Raw genomic sequence first — 23,063 nt, forward strand, 5'->3', positions numbered from 1 at the left:
TTCAAAATATGGAAATCCATGAACATAATCCACTATAGAAACAAACTCAAAGATAAAAACCACATGATCACACTAAAGCCAGGGACTATACAAAGCTGTCCAATCTCTCCCTACTTATTCAGTATAATTCTCAAAGTCATAGCCAGTGCAGTCAGAAAACAAAAGGAGGTCAAATGAATACAAATTGGAAAGGAAGATGTTAAAATATCACTATTTGCAGATAATATGATAGTATACTTAAGTGACCCCAAAAGATCCACCAGAGAACTACTAAGCCTGATAAAACACTTCAACAAAATGGCTGGGTATATAATTAACTCAAACAAATCAGTCGCCTTCCTCTACTCAAAGGATAAACAGACTTAGAAAGAAATTACGGAAATTACACCCTACATAATAGTCCCAAAGAATATAAAACACCTCGTTGTTACTTTAATCAAGCAAGTGAAAGATCTGTATAATAAGTATTTCAGTCTCTGAAGAAAGAAATGGAAGAAGATCTCAGAAGATGGAAAGACCTCTCATGCCAGTGATTGGCAGGATTAACATAATAAAAATACACATTTTGCAAAAAGCAATCTACAGATTAAATGCAATCCCGAACAAAATTCCCACTCAATTCTAGATAGAGATAGAAGGAGCAATTTGCAAATTAATTTGGAATAACAACAAAAAAAAACAGGAGAGCTAAAATAATTCTCAACAATAAAAGAAATTCTTGGAAATCACCATTCCTGACCTCAGGAAGTATTACAGAGCAATAGTGATAGAACCTGTATGGTATTGGTACAGAGACTCGCATATAAATTGGTGGAGTAGAATTGAAGTATCAGAAATGAAGCAACACACCTGTGGTCTCTTGATCTCTGCCAATGAGCTAAAACCATCCAATGGAGAATAGATAGCATTTTCAAACAATAATGGTGGTTCATCTGGAGGTCACCATGTAGAAGAATACAAATCAATCTATTCTTATACCCTGTACAAAGCTTAAATCCAACAGGATCAAAGACCTTCAAATAAAAGCAGATACACTCAAACCAATAGAAGAAAAGTGGAGAAGATTTTTGTACACATTGGCACTGGGGAGGTTTCCTGTACAGAAAACCAATGGCTTATGCTCAAAGATCAAGAACTGACAAGTGAGACCTCCTAAAAGTGTGATGATTCTGTAAGTTAAAGGTCAATGTCCTTAGCAAAATCATCAACCAACAGATTGGGAAAAGGTCTTTTACAATCCTACACAGAGGATTGAGGGCTAATATCCAAAATATACAAGGAAGTCAAGAAGTTAGACTCCAGAGAGCCAAATAACCCTATTAAAAAAATGGGTACAAAGGGTTGGGGATTTAGCTCAGTGGTAGTGCGCTTGCCTAGCAAGCACAAGGCCCTGGGTTCGGTAGCATTTTACACTTTACGATTTCTTTATACAAGAATAAAATGTTCAGTGTATAATTAATCTCACTAGTCTAAAAGGACTGAAGGGAATCTATGACATTCTGCTACAGAAGATTAGTTTTCAGGAGAAACAATGTGTTCATAATCTTTTGAAGCTGTAAGATATGATCTACCTCCTACTTTCTTAAAATTATAATAATATTTTTCTTCGATTACAAAAATTTCTCAACCAGGTATAAAACATTTTGGACGTGTATTACTGCCTTTTATGTATATGATAAAAACAATGTCTAAAAAAACTTAAATAACAATTTAATTTACCCATGGCTTTAGAGGGGTGTAGGTTCCCATGTGAGGTGACAACAGAAGTATTAAAAATTCCTTTCAGATATTGTGATTTGTTATATATGTTTGCTTGGATGTCAGTCATTAGTCAAGGGAACCTTTTGCCTCTTGATTTTTATGTGTCAGCCTGCTGCATACATGTTATAACATAGAAGATACACTTCAATCTATCCTGTTTTGTCAGCACATTTTAACAATGTTAAAGTTAAATGTTTAAAAGAATGCAACAATGATTAAATAATTCATATGTATCCAAACAGCGTTTTCACATATATCTTAGAAGTAAATAAATATGATAATCAGTAACTAACTCTGTATCTCACAGCATACCTTGATTGTTATGTATAGGTACATATTTTTGATGTTCTACGCTTCTTTAGATTCCCATTGCACAGGACTTTGTCCTTCATCTTCAAGTATGTCATCAAAGGAGTTTATCTAGAGATGCTACATAATGTAAAAGAAATGTGATTTATTTTAATAAATACTTTATTATATGTGTGTTCTAGTTTGGTGTTTCTGTGTGTTTGTGTGTGCCCATGTATGTGTGTGTTTTAAATGTGTTATATGGGTTTTTAAGGCATGGATCATATGTGGTGACTGAGTGACACAATTGTAGACCCTTCTGGGCCCTCTTTATATAGTGTTCAAAGTCAGGTTGACTACCTTGTATACTCTAGACCTTTCGTATTGCACAGATGTGCCAATAAATTTAGCTAAAACATTACACTAGTAAAATATTGTCTTCTTTATATTTTGTAAAATAGCAAATGATTTTTCATTAATACTACGTCCATGAGACTAAGCACTGAAGTTAGAACAGACCACACAGGGAGACAACAGAATCAGGGACTCTCACTGCTCCAGGTGTTGGGGAACCTACCTGAATACGAAGCTCCAAGCTGCACATATGCTATGCATGTTTTCAGAGGGTAGCACGGGTCCAGTCCATGAATGCTTTTTGGTTTGTGGAAAATTCTCTGACAACCCTTAAGTATAGAGGTCAATTAACTCTGTTGGTCTATGTATGAAGTTCTTATTACCCCCAGATTCCTCAATTTCTCCTAAAAATATATCACAAACTTCTGGAGCTCTCTCCAGTGTTTAGCCATTTTGTACAGCTGCAGCCTGAAGCCTCTAAAAGGACAGATATGCTAGGCCCCTGTCTGTCAGGATGCAGAGTATCATTAATACTGTCAGGGATTGGTTCTTGTCCATGGGATTCATCTGAAGTTGGACCAGTCATTGGTTGGCCACTCCCTGAGACCCCACTCCTTCTTTGTCCCTGCACCTCCTGTAGGCAGGAAGGTTTTGTAGATGGGTTAGTATGATCAGTCCTTCATTGGTAGTCCGGTCAGGTAACAGAAGGTGGTCACTTCAGGCTCCATATCACACACTCCTTGGAGTGAGCCTCAGCTACCATCACACTCACTCATTCCATGGATCATCCCCCATTCCAGGTCTCTAGAGAAGTCCTTCCGCAGCCTCTCATTCCTTCTGGAGATGCCCCGCCTTCTCACTTCTGTCATAATCTAATGTGTTGGCGTCCCTTGGTAGGGTCACAGCAATCAGGACAGTGGGGAGGCAGAGAAACTTTGCAACACTGCATACATTTTTGAATTCTCCTGTGGCATTTATACACAAGCAGAATAAAAATTTCTCATAGCTTCTAACTCACAACAGCTTCTATTACTCAAACAGTAGTTTATCTGGGTACATGTTGACCTAAATCAACTTGCAGTCTGAGATATCTGTCTGGGGTCTCACTCTTCTAAGTGTAGAGAGAGGTCAAATCATTCCTTCCTGCTTGCGTGGATTAACTGCTGGGAACAAAACCAGGAACAAGGGAACAAGGGAGATTGACTGGAGGACAGACAGGTAAGCTATTGGAAGAAAAGCGTTGGTGCTGCTGAAATTCTGACCTGCAGGTATTGCAAAACATTGGCCTAGGCTGGAACCGCTATGCTGTGTCTCTTTAAAACCCTTGAACCCTAAGGATAAGGCTGATGTCACTCAAAATTCACTAGCCAATCAGCACCTCGAGAGGGAGTTAGCAGTCAGGGGAGGAGGTGGCTCTTCCAGGTACAAGGTCAGCAACTTCCTTTGGGAACTCAGCCCCTCTGAGTGCTTCCGTGTAGTACTTTCTGAGTCACTCTTCGTGGTGCTGTGAGAGGAGCTCAGAACGCCTGACATGGTAAGTGCAAGATCAAGTCCTCAAACAGGAGGAGCAAGCTGCTTAGCAAAGGATACATGTGTAATGCGTCCTCCCAGTGGCTGCAGGGAAAGCGGCAGCCAGAACTAATGCAGCCACTTATGAGGTCTGTGGCAGTCCTTCCTTGTACCAGAGGGTGGATACTGAATTACTTTATTATGGAACCTGCATTTTTCCGAAATCGTTATGGCGGCCGCTTGTGTTGAGAAATATACTTGGCAGGATATCAACCCTTAAACCCCGGGATTTAACGGTTTTTTTTTTACAATTCATTTATTATATATAAGTATACTGTAGCTGTCTTCAGATACACCAGAAGAGGGCATAGGATCTCTTTACAGGTGGTTGTGAGCCACCATGTGGTTGCTGGGAATTGAACTCAGGACTTCTGGAAGAGCAGTCGGGTGCTCTTAACCGCTGAGCCATCTCTCCAGCCCAAACCCCGGGATTTAAACTATCTTCTAAAAGGTCTGATCTTTGTAGTTAACAGTTAGTTATAAGGTCCAGTTGAGTTGATTTTTGTAGGCTGTGAAATATCTCGTGTGATGTGTAGTACTCTAATTATAAGCTGTGTAGTACATGAGTAGAATTGATGATGTAATAAATTACGAACGTTTAGACTATAATACGTGACACTAAGTGAAATGTAGCTGAGGTAGGACTAATTATACACACCTCAAAGGTATGGAGTATGCTAAGCAGTCCTGTTTAAGATTAGGATAGTAGTATATATGTTTGTTTAGCAGGATTGTCCAGATATTTGTCTCCAAACCATAAAAAAGGGGACAAATCTTGTTTACACTCAGCGATAAGGCAAATGATGGTATCAAAGAACAGGACCCTAACAAAATGCTCAAGGTGGGATTATAGGGTCACAAAGAACATTGAGGCCTGGTCTGCCATATGGATATGATTATCAGTTCCTAGTAAACTATGGACTTAGGTAGGAACGTTTTTTGGATAGGTAGGGTTCCCTTTGTGCAGCACTGTTTTATTAGACTTCTCCTGAGTTTGTACCACTGTATGAGAGTTACTGATTGCTTCATAGAAATTTCCACTAGGTTCTCCTTATCCCCTGTAAATAGTGTAAAAGACGCTACTCTTCAGAAGCTTAGTTGGTATAAGACACAGCTTGTGCATGATCTACCCACCACAGCTGCTGCAGATTCTACCTTCTACCTTTCCTAGCATTGCCATCCTCTGCACCTCCAAATCAGGACCCCATCACTGGAAAAGGAACTACTATTTCAGGACTCTCATGCACTTAAGAAATGATTCTGGGGATCTTTGCTGTGTAAATCTGCTAGCTGCCTAGGTAGGACTTGCAGTCCTTATTTACACTGTATTTCAGCAACATGAGGCCTTTTCTGGATAAAAAATTATCCATCCCAGCATATGTGGAATCCAAAACACTGTTTTTTGGCTGGCTCCTCTTTTAGCATTACACAGAACGGAGTCCATGGTATCATTAAAAAGACTTTTGCTAGTTGATATTTTAATTATATGGGAAGTGATTTCTCTCTGGGACATATTAACTCTGAGAGAGCTATATCTTCTGCTCTTTATAGAAATGATTCTCAGACAATGTAGTCTTAGACTAGCCTAAGACTCAGGTAGCCTTGATCTTGGTCAGTTGCTCCCCAGAGCAATGACCTTGCATTCTTTTGCTGGAAATGCCTAAATTCTTGAGTTAAAGGAATGAAGCAAAACGGTGTTTTATACTTGCTCATTTGAGTCGTATAATGAACAGTCCATTTCTTCTGTTCGCATGAGAACCAGGGGAATTGTCTATTCTGTTCACTGTCAGATGAAAAAGGGCGGGAAATAGCTAGGTCAAAGACCAAAGTTGAAGGGAGTCTGCTATAGCAGTCGCCGTTCTGGAGAAGTACCTGATTCAGGCAGGGTGAAAAATTTGTAATTTCACATCACATACTAAGTAATACATGTAATTAAAAAGTGTCGGCGCCTGCACCGACACAGTACCGAGAATCGGGCGAAATCCTGTGGGATGAAAGAAACACACACAGGTTTTTCGTGTCAAGCCAGAAGAGGAAGAGAGCCCTGGTTTCTTTATTGACCAAACTATATATCCAAAGTACACCACTTAGCAGGTATCTGCCAAGCACAGTGGGGAACCCTGGCTGAGACTGTGGTAACAAAGGACCTACTATCTGACCTGAGTAAATTAGAGAAATAACCAGGAAGGCCAGCCTAATTCTTTGACTCAGGTGAGAAGTACCTGGCCAGACTGTTCAGAGTTGGGAACAAAAAGCTTCCAAGTGCAAGGGCAGGGCTCAGCAGGGGTCAAACCTTGCTGGAGACCCAGAAGGCTCTTGTTCTGGCTGGAAACATTCTGGGAATTCAAACTTCTTGTGCTGTAAATTACAGGGAGAGGCTTTTGATCTACAATCTCAGTCACAAGGAGACCAGGCCCAAATCCAGTGCGGCCCCCACAAAAAAGTATATGGGTGGATATTTAATTTTGGAAGATGAGCTTGAGACAGTGGATGATAAATTCCTATTTTGGGACCCGTAATATAGAGATATGTGCAATCTTTGTTTACAAACTTAAATCATCCCCAAATTGTATAGCACATGCCACTGTCTGTAGCTTGGTGTGTCATGATATAGATCTCAGCAGTTAACATTTCACATAGGGACAAGGATAAAAACTATCTCATTAATGCCATTCCTTCTATGAAGAAGGACCTGCTGTTTTTCAAAGTCACTTGTAGTTTTCTTTGCATAAAGTGAATTTTGATTATTGCTTTATAAATTTCATTATTTATGCACAGATGCTATATTCCTGTACTTGTTTCTATTCTCCAATGTTTCCCAGAAATTAAGAATTTCCTTCTTTAGCCTAGTAAGAGCACCAGTGGAAGGGGAAGACTTTGGTCCTGCCAAGACTGAACCCCCCAGTGAACATGATTGTTGTGGGGAGGGCCGTAATGGGGAGAGGATGGGGAGGGGAACATCAATATATAAGGGGATGGGGAGGGGTTAGGGGATGTTGGCCTGGAACCCGGGAAAGGGAATAACAATCGAAATGTAAATGAGAAATACTCAAGTTAATAAAGATAAAAAAAAAGAATTTCATTCTTTCTTCTAAAGAGAATTTATATCTTCCTTTTTCGAACAACATGTCTGTAGCTCAGGCTTTCTTAATGTCATACAGTTAAGATTGATTTGAACACCTAATCCTGCCTCTACTGACCAGTGGTCAGAAGACTGTCCTGCAACTCTTTTCAAGATCTCGTCTCTCTTGTCAGTAAGGAGAAAAAGAACACATGAATGAGTGTTGTCTAACCACCCTGTGTTAGGGATGCAAGAACTACAAATTACGAGGAACCTGTGTGGTTAAGAATTGAGTTCTCTTTCCAACTTTGGAGCTGGTGTAATCACAGCCCAAAAGAAGGAGGAGGAATAAAGAATGTGAGGCATTTCTGCTTTGGAAGTGGTTCCCGTTAACCGTGAGTAGGCAAGTAATTTTAGACAATCAGTAAATTTCCACACTGGCCATCTTGGGGCGTTTTCCAGATCAGAGCAAAAAGGAGCTGAACTTATATGTATAAACCAAATTTCTGTATTTCCACTAGTTTGAAAAAAAGAAGATCTAGACAAAGTGTGGCTTTTCCTAACCAGGAAAGTTATTATTCCTGTTTGAAAATACACAATGTAAGAGAAAAGATATAATATTTGGTGCGCTCTAGTACACACTTCAGTCCTTGAAAAATATCGGACCATCCAGTGTGTTTCGAATTTTACAAATAGTATTTGAGAATATAATTAATTAATTTCTTCTCCTTTTCCATAGTGATAAGTATGAATCCATGGGACAAATGACTGGGGGGCCCTGTTTATCACATCAAAGCGAACCTGGCCTTCTGATTCTCTTACCAGAACTCAGTCCTAACCTATGACAGCATATTGCTGGCATACCTCCTCCTCTAGCCCAAGAATAAGGATGCCATTCTCCCAGCTGCAATTCCTTATGGAATCCAACCATTCAGTTTCTGATCTTTCTCGTTTCTCATTATCAACCCCTTCCTTGGTGTGGCTCTTGCTTCTTCCCTGCTTCCTGTCTCAACAAGTTTCAAGGTCATGTCTACTGTTGGCTGTCACAGATAAGCCTACATCTCTCTGTGTTCTCTCTTCTGCGTATAATAAACTTTCTACTCCACCATGCATAGGAGCAGGGATGTCCTTTACTTTGTACATTGTATGTATAATTGAATATGCAAAGAAGGGACACTGCCTTCGCAAAGGGGAATGAATCTTGGAGACTGGAACATTCTATTAAATGCAAACTTCCAAGCCTAGGGCTCTGTCTGTACCTAATATGGAACTGCAGAGCTTGAAGGCCTCAGCGGTCTGAGTCATTTGCTCTGTCATCCCCCAGTAGAGGAGCTACTACTCATATGAGGCACAAATGAGCTTTCCATTCTAATGAGTGACTCTGGCAAGCCTATCATTCAGAGATAGTAGAGAAAGGTGTCTTTAGAGTTCTTTATAGTATTCTCCTCAGATGTGTCTGTAGCAAACTGTGAGGAAGACCACAAGACATTCCTTGATGACTGTGGGGAATCTCCATTGCCAGGGCAAGAGTAGCAAGTCTGGTGACATACCCAACTGTGATCTGCAGGTACTAAGATGCACTGTGGGTCAGACTCTGGTTCTGTTGTCCATGCGGTAATTAGAGCAGAGTCTCTTGATTTTGATCCTTCCTGAGTGTGAATGCACATGAGTGGAAGGGGCTCTGTAGCCCTTGGAGAGGCCAGGTGTGGAACTTACATCTCACGATCCAGGACATGCACACAGGTGTTGCTTTGCGTTTTGTTTCCAGTAGGACAGGATTGGCAAAGTGAAGGCTTGATTTCTTGAATTTCTTTCTTTTTTTTAATGGATGGGGGTGTTTAGACAGGGTCTCTCTGTGCAGTCCTGATTGTCCAGAACTCACGTAGATCTGCCCACCACTTCCTCTTGAGCACAGTGATTAAGGGCAAGTTTGAACACATCTGACAAATGTTACATTTTTTTCAATCTTTATTAAATTGGGTATTTCTTATTTACATTTCAAATGCTGTTCCCTTTCCCGGTCTCCATGCCACCATCCACCTAGCCCCTGTCCTTCCCTTTCTATATGGTTGTTCCCCTCCCAATTCCCCTTATTAACACGCACCCCCCCAAGAATCCCGTTCACTGGGGATCCAGCTATGGCAGGACCATGGGCTTCCCCTTCCACTCGTGCCCTTACTATGCTATTCATTGCTGTCTGTGCAGTTGGAGCCCAGGGTCAGTCCATGTATAGTCTTTCGGTAGTGGCTTAGTCCCTGGTAGCTCTGATTGGTTGGCATTGTTGTTCATATGGGGTCTCAAGCCCCTTCAGCTCTTTCAGTCCTTTCTCTGATTCCTTCATCAGGGGTCCTGTTCTGAGTTCAGTGCTTTGCTACTGGCATTCGCCTATGTATTTGCCATATTCTAGCTGTGTCTCTCAGGAGATGTCTACATCTGTTTCCTGTCAGCCTGCACTTTTAGCTTCATCCATCTTACCTAGTTTGGTGCTGTATATGCATGGGCCACATGTGGGGCAGACTCTGAATGGGCTTTCCTTCAGCCTTTGTTCTAAACTTTGTTTCCTTATCCTGTCCCCCTTTTTTTTTTTTTATTAACTTGAGTATTTCTTATATACATTTCAAGTGTTATTCCCTTTCCCGGTTTCCGGACAAACATCACCCTCCCCCCTCCCCTTCCTTATGGGTGTTCCCCTCCCAAACCTCCCCCCATTGCCACCCTCCCCGCATAGTCTAGTTCACTGGGGGTTCAGTCTTAGCAGGACCCAGGGCTTCCCCTTCCACTGGTGCTCTTACTAGGATATTCATTGCTACCTATGGGGACAGAGTCCAGGGTCAGTCCATGTATAGTCTTTAGGTAGTGGCTTAGTCCCTGGAAGCTCTGGTTGCTTGACATTGTTGTACTTTTGGGGTCTCGAGCACCTTCAAGCTCTTCCAGTTCTTTCTCTGATTCCTTCAACGGGGGACCTATTCTCAGTTCAGAGGTTTGCTGCTGGCATTCGCCTCTGTATTTGCTGTATTCTGGCTGTGTCTCTCAGGAGCGATCTACATCCGGCTCCTGTCGGTCTGCACTTCTTTGCTTCATCCATCTTGTCTAATTGGGTGGCTGTATATGTATGGGCCACCTGTGGGGCAGGCTCTGAATGGGTGTTCCTTCAGTCTCTGTTTTAATCTTTGCCTCTCCCTTCCCTGCCAAGGGTATTCTTTTTCCTCATTTAAAGAAGGAGTGAAGCATTCACATTTTGATCATCCGTCTTGAGTTTCCTTTGTTCTAGGGATCTAGGGTAATTCAAGCATTTGGGCTAATAGCCACTTATCAATGAGTGCATACCATGTATGTCTTTCTGTGAGTGGGTTAGCTCACTCAGGATGATATTTTCCAGTTCCAACCATTTGCCTACGAATTTCATAAACTTGTTGTTTTTGATAGCTGAGTAATATTCCATTGTGTAGATGTACCACATTTTCTGTATCCATTCCTCTGTTGAAGGGCATCTGGGTTCTTTCCAGTTTCTGGCTATTATAAATAAGGCTGCGATGAACATAGTGGAGCACGTGTCTCTTTTATATGTTGAGGCATCTTTTGGGTATATGCCCAAGAGAGGTATGGCTGGATCCTCAGGCAGTTCAATGTCCAATTTTCTGAGGAACCTCCAGACTGATTTCCAGAATGGTTTTACCAGTCTGCAATCCCACCAACAATGGAGGAGTGTTCCTCTTTCTCCACATCCTCGCCAGCATCTGCTGTCACCTGAGTTTTTGATCTTAGCCATTCTCACTGGTGTGAGGTGAAATCTCAGGGTTGTTTTGATTTGCATTTCCCTTATGACTAAAGATGTTGAACATTTCTTTAGGTGTTTCTCAGCCATTCGGCATTCCTCAGCTGTGAATTCTTTGTTTAGCTCTGAACCCCATTTTTTAATAGGGTTATTTGTTTCCCTGCGGTCTAACTTCTTGAGTTCTTTGTATATTTTGGATATAAGGCCTCTATCTGTTATAGGATTGGTAAAGATCTTTTCCCAATCTGTTGGTTGTCGTTTTGTCCTAACCACAGTGTCCTTTGCCTTACAGAAGCTTTGCAGTTTTATGAGATCCCATTTGTCAATTCTTGATCTTAGAGCATAAGCCATTGGTGTTTTGTTCAGGAAATTTTTTCCAGTGCCCATGTGTTCCAGATGCTTCCCTAGTTTTTCTTCTATTAGTTTGAGTGTGTCTGGTTTGATGTGGAGGTCCTTGATCCACTTGGACTTAAGCTTTGTACAGGGTGATAAGCATGGATCGATCTGCATTCTTCTACATGTTGCCCTCCAGTTGAACCAGCACCATTTGCTGAAAATGCTATCTTTTTTCCATTGGATGGTTTTGGCTCCTTTGTCAAAAATCAAGTGACCATAGGTGTGTGGGTTCATTTCTGTGTCTTCAATTCTATTCCATTGGTCTATCTGTCTGTCTCTGTACCAATACCATGCAGTTTTTATCACTATTGCTCTGTAATACTGCTTGAGTTCAGGGATAGTGATTCCCCCTGAAGTCCTCTTATTGTTGAGGATAGCTTTAGCTATCCTGGGTTTTTTGTTATTCCAGATGAATTTGCAAATTGTTCTGTCTAACTCTTTGAAGAATTGGATTGGTATTTTGATGGGGATTGCATTGAATCTGTAGATTGCTTTTGGTAAAATGGCCATTTTTACTATATTAATCCTGCCAATCCATGAGCATGGGAGATCTTTCCATCTTCTGAGGTCTTTTCAATTTCTTTCCTCAGTGTCTTGAAGTTCTTATTGTACAGATCTTTTACTTGCTTGGTTAAAGTCACACCGAGGTACTTTATATTATTTGGGTCTATTATGAAGGGTGTCGTTTCCCTAATTTCTTTCTCGGCTTGTTTCTCTTTTGTATAGAGGAAGGCAACTGATTTATTTGAGTTAATTTTATACCCAGCCACTTTGCTGAAGTTGTTTATCAGCTTTAGTAGTTCTCTGGTGGAACTTTTGGGATCACTTAAATATACTATCATGTCGTCTGCAAATAGTGATATTTTGACCTCTTCTTTTCCGATCTGTATCCCCTTGATCTCCTTTTGTTGTCTGATTGCTCTGGCTAGAACTTCAAGAACTATATTGAATAAGTAGGGAGAGAGTGGGCAGCCTTGTCTAGTCCCTGATTTTAGTGGGATTGCTTCAAGTTTCTCTCCATTTAGTTTAATGTTAGCAACTGGTTTGCTGTATATGGCTTTTACTATGTTTAGGTATGGGCCTTGAATACCTATTCTTTCCAGGACTTTTATCATGAAGGGGTGTTGAATTTTGTCAAATGCTTTCTCAGCATCTAATGAAATGATCATGTGGTTCTGTTCTTTCAGTTTGTTTATATGATGGATCACGTTGATGGTTTTCCTTATATTAAACCATCCCTGCATGCCTGGGATGAAGCCTACTTGATCATGGTGGATGATTGTTTTGATGTGCTCTTGAATTCGGTTTGCCAGAATTTTATTGAGTATTTTTGCGTCGATATTCATAAGGGAAATTGGTCTGAAGTTCTCTTTCTTTGTTGGGTCTTTGTGTGGTTTAGGTATAAGAGTAATTGTGGCTTCATAGAAGGAATTCGGTAGGGCTCCATCTGTTTCAATTTTGTGGAATAGTTTGGATAATATTGGTATAAGGTCTTCTATGAAGGTTTGATAGAATTCTGCACTAAACCCGTCTGGACCTGGGCTCTTTTTGGTTGGGAGACCTTTAATGACTGCTTCTATTTCCTTAGGAGTTATGGGGTTGTTTAACTGGTTTATCTGTTCCTGATTTAACTTCGATACCTGGTATCTGTCTAGGAAATTGTCCATTTCCTGAAGATTTTTAAGTTTTGTTGAATATAGGTTTTTATAGTAAGATCTGATGATTTTTTGAATTTCCTCTGAATCTGTAGTTATGTCTCCCTTTTCATTTTTGATTTTGTTAATTTGGACGCACTCTCTGTGTCCTCTCGTTAGTCTGGCTAAGGGTTTATCTATCTTGTTGATTTTCTCAAAGAACCAACTTTTGGTTCTGTTGATTCTTTCTATGGTCCTTTTTGTTTCTACTTGGTTGATTTCAGCTCTGAGTTTGATTATTTCCTGCCTTCTACTCCTCCTGGGTGTATTTGCTTCTTTTTGTTCTAGAGCTTTTAGGTGTGCTGTCAAGCTGCTGACATATGCTCTTTCCTGTTTCTTTCTGCAGGCACTCAGCGCTATGAGTTTTCCTCTTAGCACAGCTTTCATTGTGTCCCATAAGTTTGGGTATGTTGTACCTTCATTTTCATTAAATTCTAAAAAGTTTTTAATTTCTTTCTTTATTTCTTCCTTGACCAGGTTGTCATTGAGTAGAGCATTGTTCAATTTCCACGTATATGTGGGCATTCTTCCCTTATTGTTATTGAAGACCAGTTTTAGGCCGTGGTGGTCCGATAGCACGCATGGGATTATTTCTATCTTTCTGTACCTGTTGAGGCCCGTTTTTTGACCAATTATATGGTCAATTTTGGAGAAAGTACCATGAGGAGCTGAGAAGAAGGTATATCCTTTTGCTTTAGGATAGAATGTTCTATAAATATCCGTTAAGTCCATTTGGCTCATGACTTCTCTTAGTCTGTCTACATCTCTGTTTAATTTCTGTTTCCATGATCTGTCCATTGATGAGAGTGGGGTGTTGAAATCTCCCACTATTATTGTGTGAGGTGCAATGTGAGTTTTGAGCTTTAGTAAGGTTTCTTTTACATATGTAGGTGCCCTTGTATTTGGGGCATAGATATTTAGGATTGAGACTTCATCTTGGTGGATTTTTCCTTTGATGAATATGAAGTGTCCTTCCTTATCTTTTTTGATGACTTTTAGTTGAAAATTGATTTTATTTGATATTAGAATGGCTACTCCAGCTTGCTTCTTCTGACCATTTGCTTGGAAAATTGTTTTCCAGCCTTTCACTCTGAGGTAATGTCTGTCTTTGTCTCTGAGGTGTGTTTCCTGTAGGCAGCAGAATGCAGGGTCCTCGTTGCGTATCCAGTTTGTTAATCTATGTCTTTTTATTGGGGAGTTGAGGCCATTGATATTGAGAGATATTAAGGAATAGTGATTATTGCTTCCCGTTATATTCATATTTGGAAGTGAGGTTATGTTTGTGTGCTTTCATTCTCTTTGTTTTGTTGCCAAGATGATTAGTTTCTTGCTTCTAGGGTATAGCTTGCCTCCTTATGTTGGGCTTTACCCTTTATTATCCTTTGTAGTGCTGGACTTGTAGAAAGATATTGTGTAAATTTGGTTTTGTCATGGAATATCTTGGTTTCTCCATCTATGTTAATTGAGAGTTTTGCAGGATACAGTAACCTGGGCTGGCATTTGTGTTCTCTTAGGGTCTGTATGACATCTGTCCAGGATCTTCTGGCCTTCATAGTTTCCGGCGAAAAGTCTGGTGTGATTCTGATAGGTCTGCATTTATATGTTACTTGACCTTTTTCCCTTACTGCTTTTAATATTCTTTTTTTATTTTGTGCGTTTGGTGTTTTGACAATAATGTGACGGGAGGTGTTTCTTTTCTGGTCCAATCTATTTGGAGTTCTGTAGGCTTCTTGTATGCCTATGGGTATCTCTTTTTTTAGGTTAGGGAAGTTTTCTTCTATGATTTTGTTGAAGATATTTACTGGTCCTTTGAGCTGGGAGTCTTCACTCTCTTCTATACCTATTATCCTTAGGTTTGATCTTCTCATTGAGTCCTGGATTTCCTGTATGTTTTGGACCAGTAGCTTTTTCCGCTTTACATTATCTTTGACAGTTGAGTCAATGATTTCTATGGAATCTTCTGCTCCCGAGATTCTCTCTTCCATCTCTTGAATTCTGTTGGTGAAGCTTGTATCTACAGCTCCTTGTCTTTTCTTTTGATTTTCTATGTCCAGGGTTGTTTCCATGTGTTCTTTCTTGATTGCTTCTATTTCCATTTTTAATTCCTTCAACTGTTTGATTGTGTTTTCCTGGAATTCTTTCAGGGATTTTTGCGATTCCTCTCTGTAGGCTTCTACTTGTTCTCTAAGGGAGTTCTTTATGTCTTTCTTGAAGTCCTCCAGCATCATGATCAAATATGATTTTGAAACTAGGTCTTGCTTTTCTGGTGTGTTTGGATATTCCGTGTTTGCTTTGGTGGGAGAATTGGGCTCCGATGATGGCATGTAGTCTTGGTTTCTGTTGCTTGGGTTCCTGTGCTTGCCTCTCGCCATCAGATTATCTCTAGTGTTACTTTGTTCTGCTATTTCTGACAGTGGCTAGACTGTCCTATAACCTGTGTGTCAGGAGTGCTGTAGACCTGTTTTCCTGTTTTCTTTCAGCCAGTTATGGGGACAGAGTGTTCTGCTTTCGGGCGTGTAGTTTTTCCTCTCTACAGGTCTTCAGCTGTTCCTGTGGGCCTGTGTCTTGAGTTCACCAGGCAGGTTTCTTGCAGGGGAAAAATTGGTCCTACCTGTGGTTCCAAGGCTCAAGCTTGCTCGTGGGGCACTGCCCAAGTCCTCTCCGCTGTGGCAGCAACCGGGAAGATCTGTGCCGCTCCTTCCGGGAGCCTCCGTGCACCAGGGTTTCAGATGACGTTTGGTGTTTTCCTCTGGCGCCTGGATGTGCACAGAGTGCAGTCTCTTCTGGTTTCCCAGGCGTGTCCGCCTGTCTGAAGGTTCAGCTCTCCCTCCCACGGGATTTGGTTGCAGAGAACTGTTTATCCGGTCTGTTTCCTTCAGGTTCCGGCAGTGTCTCAGGCGCAGGGGTCCTTCCGCTCCCGGGCCCTCCCCTACGGGAACCCAGAGGCCTTATACAGTTGCCTCTTGGGCCAGGGATGTGGGCAGGGGTGGGCAGTGTTGGTGGTCTCCTCCGCTCTGCAGCCTCAGGAGTGCCCACCTGATCAGGCGGTGAGGTCTCTCTCCCACGGGGTTTGGGAGCAGAGAGCTGCTGCGGTCCGGGATCCGCCGGTGTGGGACTTCCGGTAAACACAGGAAGTGCCCGGCCTTAGAGGAATTTTGCCTCTGTGTGTCCTGAGTTCACCAGGCAGGTTTCTTGCAGGGGAAAAGTTGGTCCTACCTGCAGTTCCAAGGCTCAAGTTTGCTCGTGGGGTACTGCCCAAGTCCTCTCCGCTGTGGCAGCAACCGGGAAGATCTGCGCCGCTCCCTCCAGGAGCCTCCGTGCACCAGGGTTCCAGATGGCGATTGGTGTTTTCCTCTGGCGCCTGGATATGCACAGAGTGCAGTCTCCCCTGGCTTCCCGGGCGCGTCCGCCTCTCTGAAGGTTCAGCTCTCCCTCCCACGGGATTTGGGTGCAGAGAACTGTTTATCCGGTCTGTTTCCTTCAGGTTCCGGCAGTGTCTCAGGCGCAGGGGTCCTGCCGCTCCCGGGCCCTCCCCTACGGGAACCCAGAGGCCTTATACAGTTGCCTCTTGGGCCAGGGATGTGGGCAGGGGTGGGCAGTGTTGGTGGTCTCCTCCGCTCTGCAGCCTCAGGAGTGCCCACCTGATCAGGCGGTGGGGTCTCTCTATCCTGTCCCTTTTAAAGAAGAACTGAAGCATCCGCATTTTGGTCATCCTTCTTGAGTTTCATGTTTTCTGTGCATCTATAGTAGTTCAAGAATTTGTGCTAATAACCACTTATCAATGAGTGCATACCATGTGTGTTTTTCTGTGATTGGGTTACCTCACTCATGATGATATTTTCCAGTTCCAACCATTTGCCTATTAATCTCATAAAGTCATTGTTTTTTATAGCGGAGTAATATTCCATTGTGTAGATGGACCACATTTTCTGTATCCATTCCTCTCTTCAAGGGCATCTGGGTCCTTTCCAGATTCTGGCTATTATAAATAAGGCTGCTATGAACATAGTGGAGCATGTGTTGGTTATATGTTGGAGCATCTTTTGGATATATGCCCAAGAGAGGTATAGCTGGGTCCTCAGGTAGTGCAATGTCCAATTTTCTGCGGAACCTCCAGACTGATTTCCAGAGTGGTCTACCAGTCTGCAAACCCACCAACAATGGAGGAGTGTTCCTCTTTCTCCACATCCTCACCAGCATCTGCTGTCGCCTGAGTTTTTGATCTTAGCCATTCTGACAGGAGTGAGGTGGAAACTTAGGGTTGTTTTGATTTGCATTTCCCTTATGACTAAAGATGTTGAACATTTCTTTAGGTGCTTGTCAGCCATTGGGCATTCTTCAACTGTGAATACTTTTTTTAGCTCTGAACCCCATTTTTAATAGGGTTATTTGTCTCCCTGCAGTCTAACTTCAGGTGTTCTTTGTATATTTTGGATATAAGCCCTCTATCAGTTGTAGGATTAGTAAAGATCTTTTCCCACTCTGTTAGTTGCCAATTTGTCCTAAAAACAGTGACCTTTGCCTTACAAAAGTTTTGCAGTTTTATGCGATCCCATTTGTCGATTCTTGATATTAGAGCATAAGCCATTGGTGTTTCGTTCAAGAAATTTTATCCTGTGCACATGTGTTCGAGATTGTTCCCCACTTTTTCTTCTATCAGTTTGAGTGTATCTGGTTTGATGTGGTGGTCCTTGATAGATTTGGACTTAAGCTTTGTACAGGGTGATAAGTATGGGTCGATCTGTATTCTTCTACAAGTTGACCTCCAGTTGAACCAGCACTGTATGCTGAAAAGGCTATCTTTTTTTTTTTCCAATGGATAGTTTTGGCTCCATTGTCAAAAATCAAGTGACAATAGGTGTGTGGATTCATTTCTGGGTCTTCAATTCTATTCCACTTGTCTATCTGCCTGTCTCTTTACAAATACCATACAGTTTTTATAACTTTTGTGCTGTAATACTGTTTGAGTTCAGGGATAGTGATTCCCCCAGAAATTCTTTTTCCGCTTTACATTATCTTTGACAGTTGAGTCAATGATTTCTATGGAATCTTCTGCTCCTGAGATTCTCTCTTCCATCTCTTGTATTCTGTTGGTGAAGCTTGTATCTACAGCTCCTTGTCTCTTCTTTTGGTTTTCTATATCCAGGGTTGTTTCCATGTGTTCTTTCTTGATTGCTTCTATTTCCATTTTTAATTCCTTCAACTGTTTGATTCTGTTTTCCTGGAATTCTTTCAGGGATTTTTGCGATTCTTTCAGGGATTTTTGCGATTCCTCTCTGTAGGCTTCTACTTATTTATTAATGTTTTCCTGTGTTTCCCTAAGGGAGTTCTTCACGTCTTTCTTGAAGTCCTCCAGCATCATGTTCAAATATGATTTTGAAACTAGATCTTGCTTTTCTGGTGTGTTTGGATATTCCATGTTTGTTTTGGTGGGAGAATTGGGCTCCGATGATGCCATGTAGTCTTGGTTTCTGTTGCTTGGGTTCCTGTGCTTGCCTCTCGCCATCAGATTATCTGTAGTGTTACTTTGTTCTTCTATTTCTGACAGTGGCTAGACTGTCCTATAAGCCTGTGTGTCAGGAGTGCTGTAGACCTGTTTTCCTCTCTTTCAGTCAGTTATGGGGACAGAGTGTTCTGCTTTCGGGCGTGTAGTTTTTTCTCTCTACAGGTCTTCAGCTGTTCCTGTGGGCCTGTGTCTTGAGTTCACCAGGCAGCTTTCTTGCAGCAGAAAAGTTGGTCTTACCTGTGGTCCCGAGGCTCAAGTTCGCTCGTGGGGTGCTGCCCACGGGCTCTCTGTAGCGGCAGCGACCAGGAAGACCTGTGCCACCCCTTCCGGGAGCTTCAGTGCACCAGGGTTCCAGATGGCCTTTGGTGTTTTCCTCTGGCGTCCGAGATGTATGTACAGAGAGCAGTCTCTTCTGGTTTCCCAGGCTTGTCTGCCTCTCTGAAGGTTTAGCTCTCCCTCCCACGGGATTTGGGTGCAGAGAACTGTTTATCCGGTCTCTCATGTTTGCTCTTCTCACAACATTGTTGTGCTCTGGATTTCCTGGATGTTTTGGCTTAGAAGATTTGTACTTTTTTTTTTTTTTCGTTTTCTTTGACTATTGTATCAATGTTTTCTATGGAATCTTCTGCCCCTGAGATCTCACTTCAATCCCTTATATTTTGTTGGTGATGCTTATGTCTATTACTCCTGATCTCTTTCCTATGTTTACTATCTTCAGGTTTGTCTCTCTTTGTGGTCTCCTTATTGCTCCTATTTACATTTTTAGATCCTAGATGGTTTTTGTTCAGTTTCTTCCCCACTTTCTTAGTGCTATTCTTTAAGTCTTAGGGGATTTTTTTGTTTCCTCTTTAAGGCAACTACTTATTTACACGTGTTCTGCATTGCTTTAAAGGAGTTATTTATGTCCTGCTTAAAATCCTCTATCATGACCATGAGATGTTATTTTCAGTCCAAATCTTGATTTGCTGGTATGTTGTTATGCCCATTATTTGTGGTGAGAGAACTGTGTTGTGATGATGACAATTAGTGTTTGTGTCTGATGCTTTTTGAGACCCCCTCGCAGTCCAGACCCCCCCGCAGTCGAGACACCACCCGGACCTGAAGGGAATAGGTCAACAGTTCTCTGTACCCAAATCCCGTGGGAGGGAGAGCTAAACCTTCAGAGGCGCAGACACGCCTGGGAAGCCAGAAGAGACTACACTCTTCCCACATTTCTGACTCCAGAGGAAAACACCTAATGCCATCTGGGACCCCGGTGTCCTGGGGTTCCAGGAAAAGGCGGCGCAGAGCCTCCTGGTTGCCTCCCTCACCCAGAGCTCAAAAGCAGCCCCCCCATGAGCAACTTGAGCCCCGGGAGCACAGGAAAGACCAACATTTCTTTTCCAAGCGACCTGCCTGGTGGACTCAGGACACAGGTGCACAGAAACAGCTGAAGACCAGTAGACAGGAAAGACTACTCGCCCAAAACCAGAACACTCTGTTCCCATAACTGGCTGAAAGAAAACAGGAAAACAGGTCTACAGCACTCCTGACACACAGGGCTATAGGACCGTCTAGCCACTGTCAGAAATAGCAGGACAAGGTAACACCAGAGAAAACCTGATGGCGAGAGGCAAGCAAGCACAGGAACCCAAGCAACGGAAACCAAGACTACATGGCATCCTCGGAGCCCAATTCTCCCACCAAAGCAAACAATGAATATCCAAACACACAAGAAAACCATGGTCTAGATATAAAATCACATTTGATCATGATGCTGGCGGACTTCAAGCAAGACAGGAAGATCTCTCTTAGAGAAATGCAGGAAAACATAAATAAGCATGTAGAAGCCTATAGAGAGGAGTCACAAAAATCCCTGAAAGAATTCCAGGAAAACATAATCAAACAGGTGAAGGAGTTAAAAGTGGAAATAGAAGCATTAAGTAAAGGACACAAATACAGCACTACAAAAGATAATAAATGGTAAAGCCCATCATAAAGGAGGCAAGCTACACCCTAGAAAAAGCAAGAAACTAATCGTCTTGGCAGCAAAATAAAAGAGAAGAAAAGCACACAAACATAATCTCACAGCCAAATATGAATACAACAGGAAGCAATAATCACTATTCCTTAATATCTCTCAACATCAATGGTCTCAACTCCCCAATAAAAGAAATAGATTAAGAAACTGGGTACGCGATGAAGACCCTGCATTCTGCTGCCTACAGGTAACACACCTCAGAGACAGACACTACCTCAGAGTGAAAGGCTGCAAAACAACGTTCCAAGCAAATGGTCTGAAGAAGCAAGCTGGAGTAGCCATTCTAATATCATATAAAATCGATTTTCAACTAAAAGTCATCGAAAAAGATAAAGAAGGACACTTCATATTCATTCATCTGAGGCAAAATTCACCAAGATGAAATCTCAGTCCTAAATATCTATGCTCCAAATACAAGGGTATCTCCATACATAAAAGAAACCTTACTAAAGCTCAAAGCACACATTGCTCCTCACGCAATAATAATAGGAGATTTCAACACCACACTCTCATCAATGGACAGATCATTGAAACAATTAAACAGAGACATAGACAGACTAAGAGAAATCGTGATCCAAATGGACTTAACAGATATTTATATTACATTCTATCCTAAAACAAAAGGATATACCTTCTTCTCACCACCCCATGGTACTGTGTCGTGATGATGACAATTAGTGTTGGTTTCTGATGATTTGCTTCTTGGGCTTGCCTATTGCCATCCAGTTATTGCTAATGTTAATTGGTCTTGTTTTTTCTGACTTTAGCTTGTTCCTCCTGGAATCTCATATACGTCTGATCTTAGGAATGGAATGCTCCTGGGAGACCAGTTCTCTCTGGCCTAGTTTAGGGTCTGGAGGGCTATGACACACCCTTAGCTCTGGGCTCTGATAGAGACCAGGTGTTTCCTCTCCCATGCCTCCCCACCATTCCATTGCCAGGAATGTTCCCAGTTTGTATCTCCTTTAACAACTGTGCAGCAAATGTGTGTTCCAACCTGTGTGATTCGCAATGAGAGCACTCCTAAGAGACCATCTCTCTGTGCGAAGGTTTTTGGTCTAGAGAGCAATAAAACAGCTCCAGCTCTGGGAGCAGATGGAGACCAGAAGGGTCCCATCTCAGGTTGCTCAGACATTCCTGTGCCTTGTGAGCTCCTGGTGAATCTCCCTTGGACAGTCAGTGGAGAGAAAGTGGGGTTTCACCTGAGGACTTAGGAGTGAGAGTGCTCCTGATAGACCACCTCTGAAGACCGGTTTTGAGTATGGAGGACCTTGGGACAGCCCCACCTTTGGTTGCAAATGGAGCCTGGAAGGCAGTATCATGCTGTGTTGGGTACACATGTATTGTATCTTTTAGGCTTTCCTGACCTATGATGATGTGCATGTGAACTTCACTGAGGAAGAGTGGGCATTGCTGAATCCTTCTCAGAAGAGTCTCTACCAAGGTGTAATGCTGGAGACCTGTAGGAATCTCAGTGCTATAGGTAATTCAATGAACTTATCATTCACTTTGTAAAATTTAGGCACATCTGGTTTTGTTTAATATTTGTTTTTTTTTAATTTTACTTAAAAATAAGGAAGAATGTAGTGAATAAATGAGTCATGGTTCTAATGTTCACTAAAGATAGTAACTTAGATGTTCCCTAATTCCAATAATTTAACATACTTCCTCTGATACCATTTTTAGGCTACATTTGGGAAGACCATACTACTGAAAAATATTGTAAAAGTTCAGGAAGACATGGAAGGTAATTTTCATGTGAAAGATGATAAGATAATACCTCCCAAGAAAGTTTCATGTTTGCAGCAAGTTTTAAAGAATGCAACAGGGTAAAATACACACTGCACCCCATATTGATCAGGTCATCATTATATGTCTACACCCTTTTAATAAGCACATATTCCATAGTAAATTGTGGTGACCTGTATTCTTTAACTGCATGGCAAAATTTAATGATATGGACAGTTTGTGGAGAAACCGTAAACATTGTACCACATCTCTGTGAGGAAAACAAATTGAAATTGTGTAAATGTAATGTAGAAGTTTTCTTTTGTAATGTGTTGAATGTAATGTGTTATTCTTCTTTTGCTGTGGATGTCATATGTCCCTATGAATGCAAGCCAGGAGAGCATAGTGATACTGAAAGAAGCAACATACCTCTCTCTTTTCCAGAACAATTAGAAGATGCACAGTATATACCACTTTGAGGAGAGTTTCTTAATATGGGGAACGTTGATAAATATTTAGTTTTTGACTATGATTTGGGACATTTACACATTCAAAGTGCTTAATCACTTCAGGAGATCAGGGTTATAGAAATTATCCTCTTTGCATTGGCTCATGTTGCAAATGTAGTAGTCCTCAAAAGATAACAAAATTTATGTTTGCAGTCAGTCTACAAACACTCTGAGTTCATTGAGTTCTCTTTAAATATGTTAATACACTTAATAGATAAATTATGGAATAAATATGAGTCATGTAATCAATTCTCTTCCTATTCCATGTGTCTTCAAACATTCAAGACAACCCAAAATAAAAGGCAACACCTTTGAATGTAAACGAATTGATATTATGTTAAGATCATTTTGCTCTTTACACTTAAACCAAATTTGAAATGAATTCATAGATAGAAAAAGATT

The 23,063-nt window shown here is 41.5% G+C and overlaps 1 protein-coding gene across 1 annotated transcript in view; it reads left to right on the forward strand.

Moving 5' to 3' along the window:
* LOC120101826 (zinc finger protein 431-like) overlaps positions 1-23,063 on the forward strand; it is an 85,747-nt gene that overhangs the window by 59,704 nt on the left and 2,980 nt on the right. The window contains exons 2-3 of the mRNA XM_063285222.1: positions 21,781-21,907; positions 22,111-22,171. Of these exons, the coding sequence (XP_063141292.1) occupies positions 21,781-21,907; positions 22,111-22,171 (188 nt within the window). The remainder of the gene's footprint in view (positions 1-21,780; positions 21,908-22,110; positions 22,172-23,063) is intronic.

Source organism: Rattus norvegicus, chromosome 3, assembly GCF_036323735.1.
Source record: "Rattus norvegicus strain BN/NHsdMcwi chromosome 3, GRCr8, whole genome shotgun sequence".
Classification (NCBI taxonomy): Eukaryota; Metazoa; Chordata; class Mammalia; order Rodentia; family Muridae; genus Rattus; species Rattus norvegicus.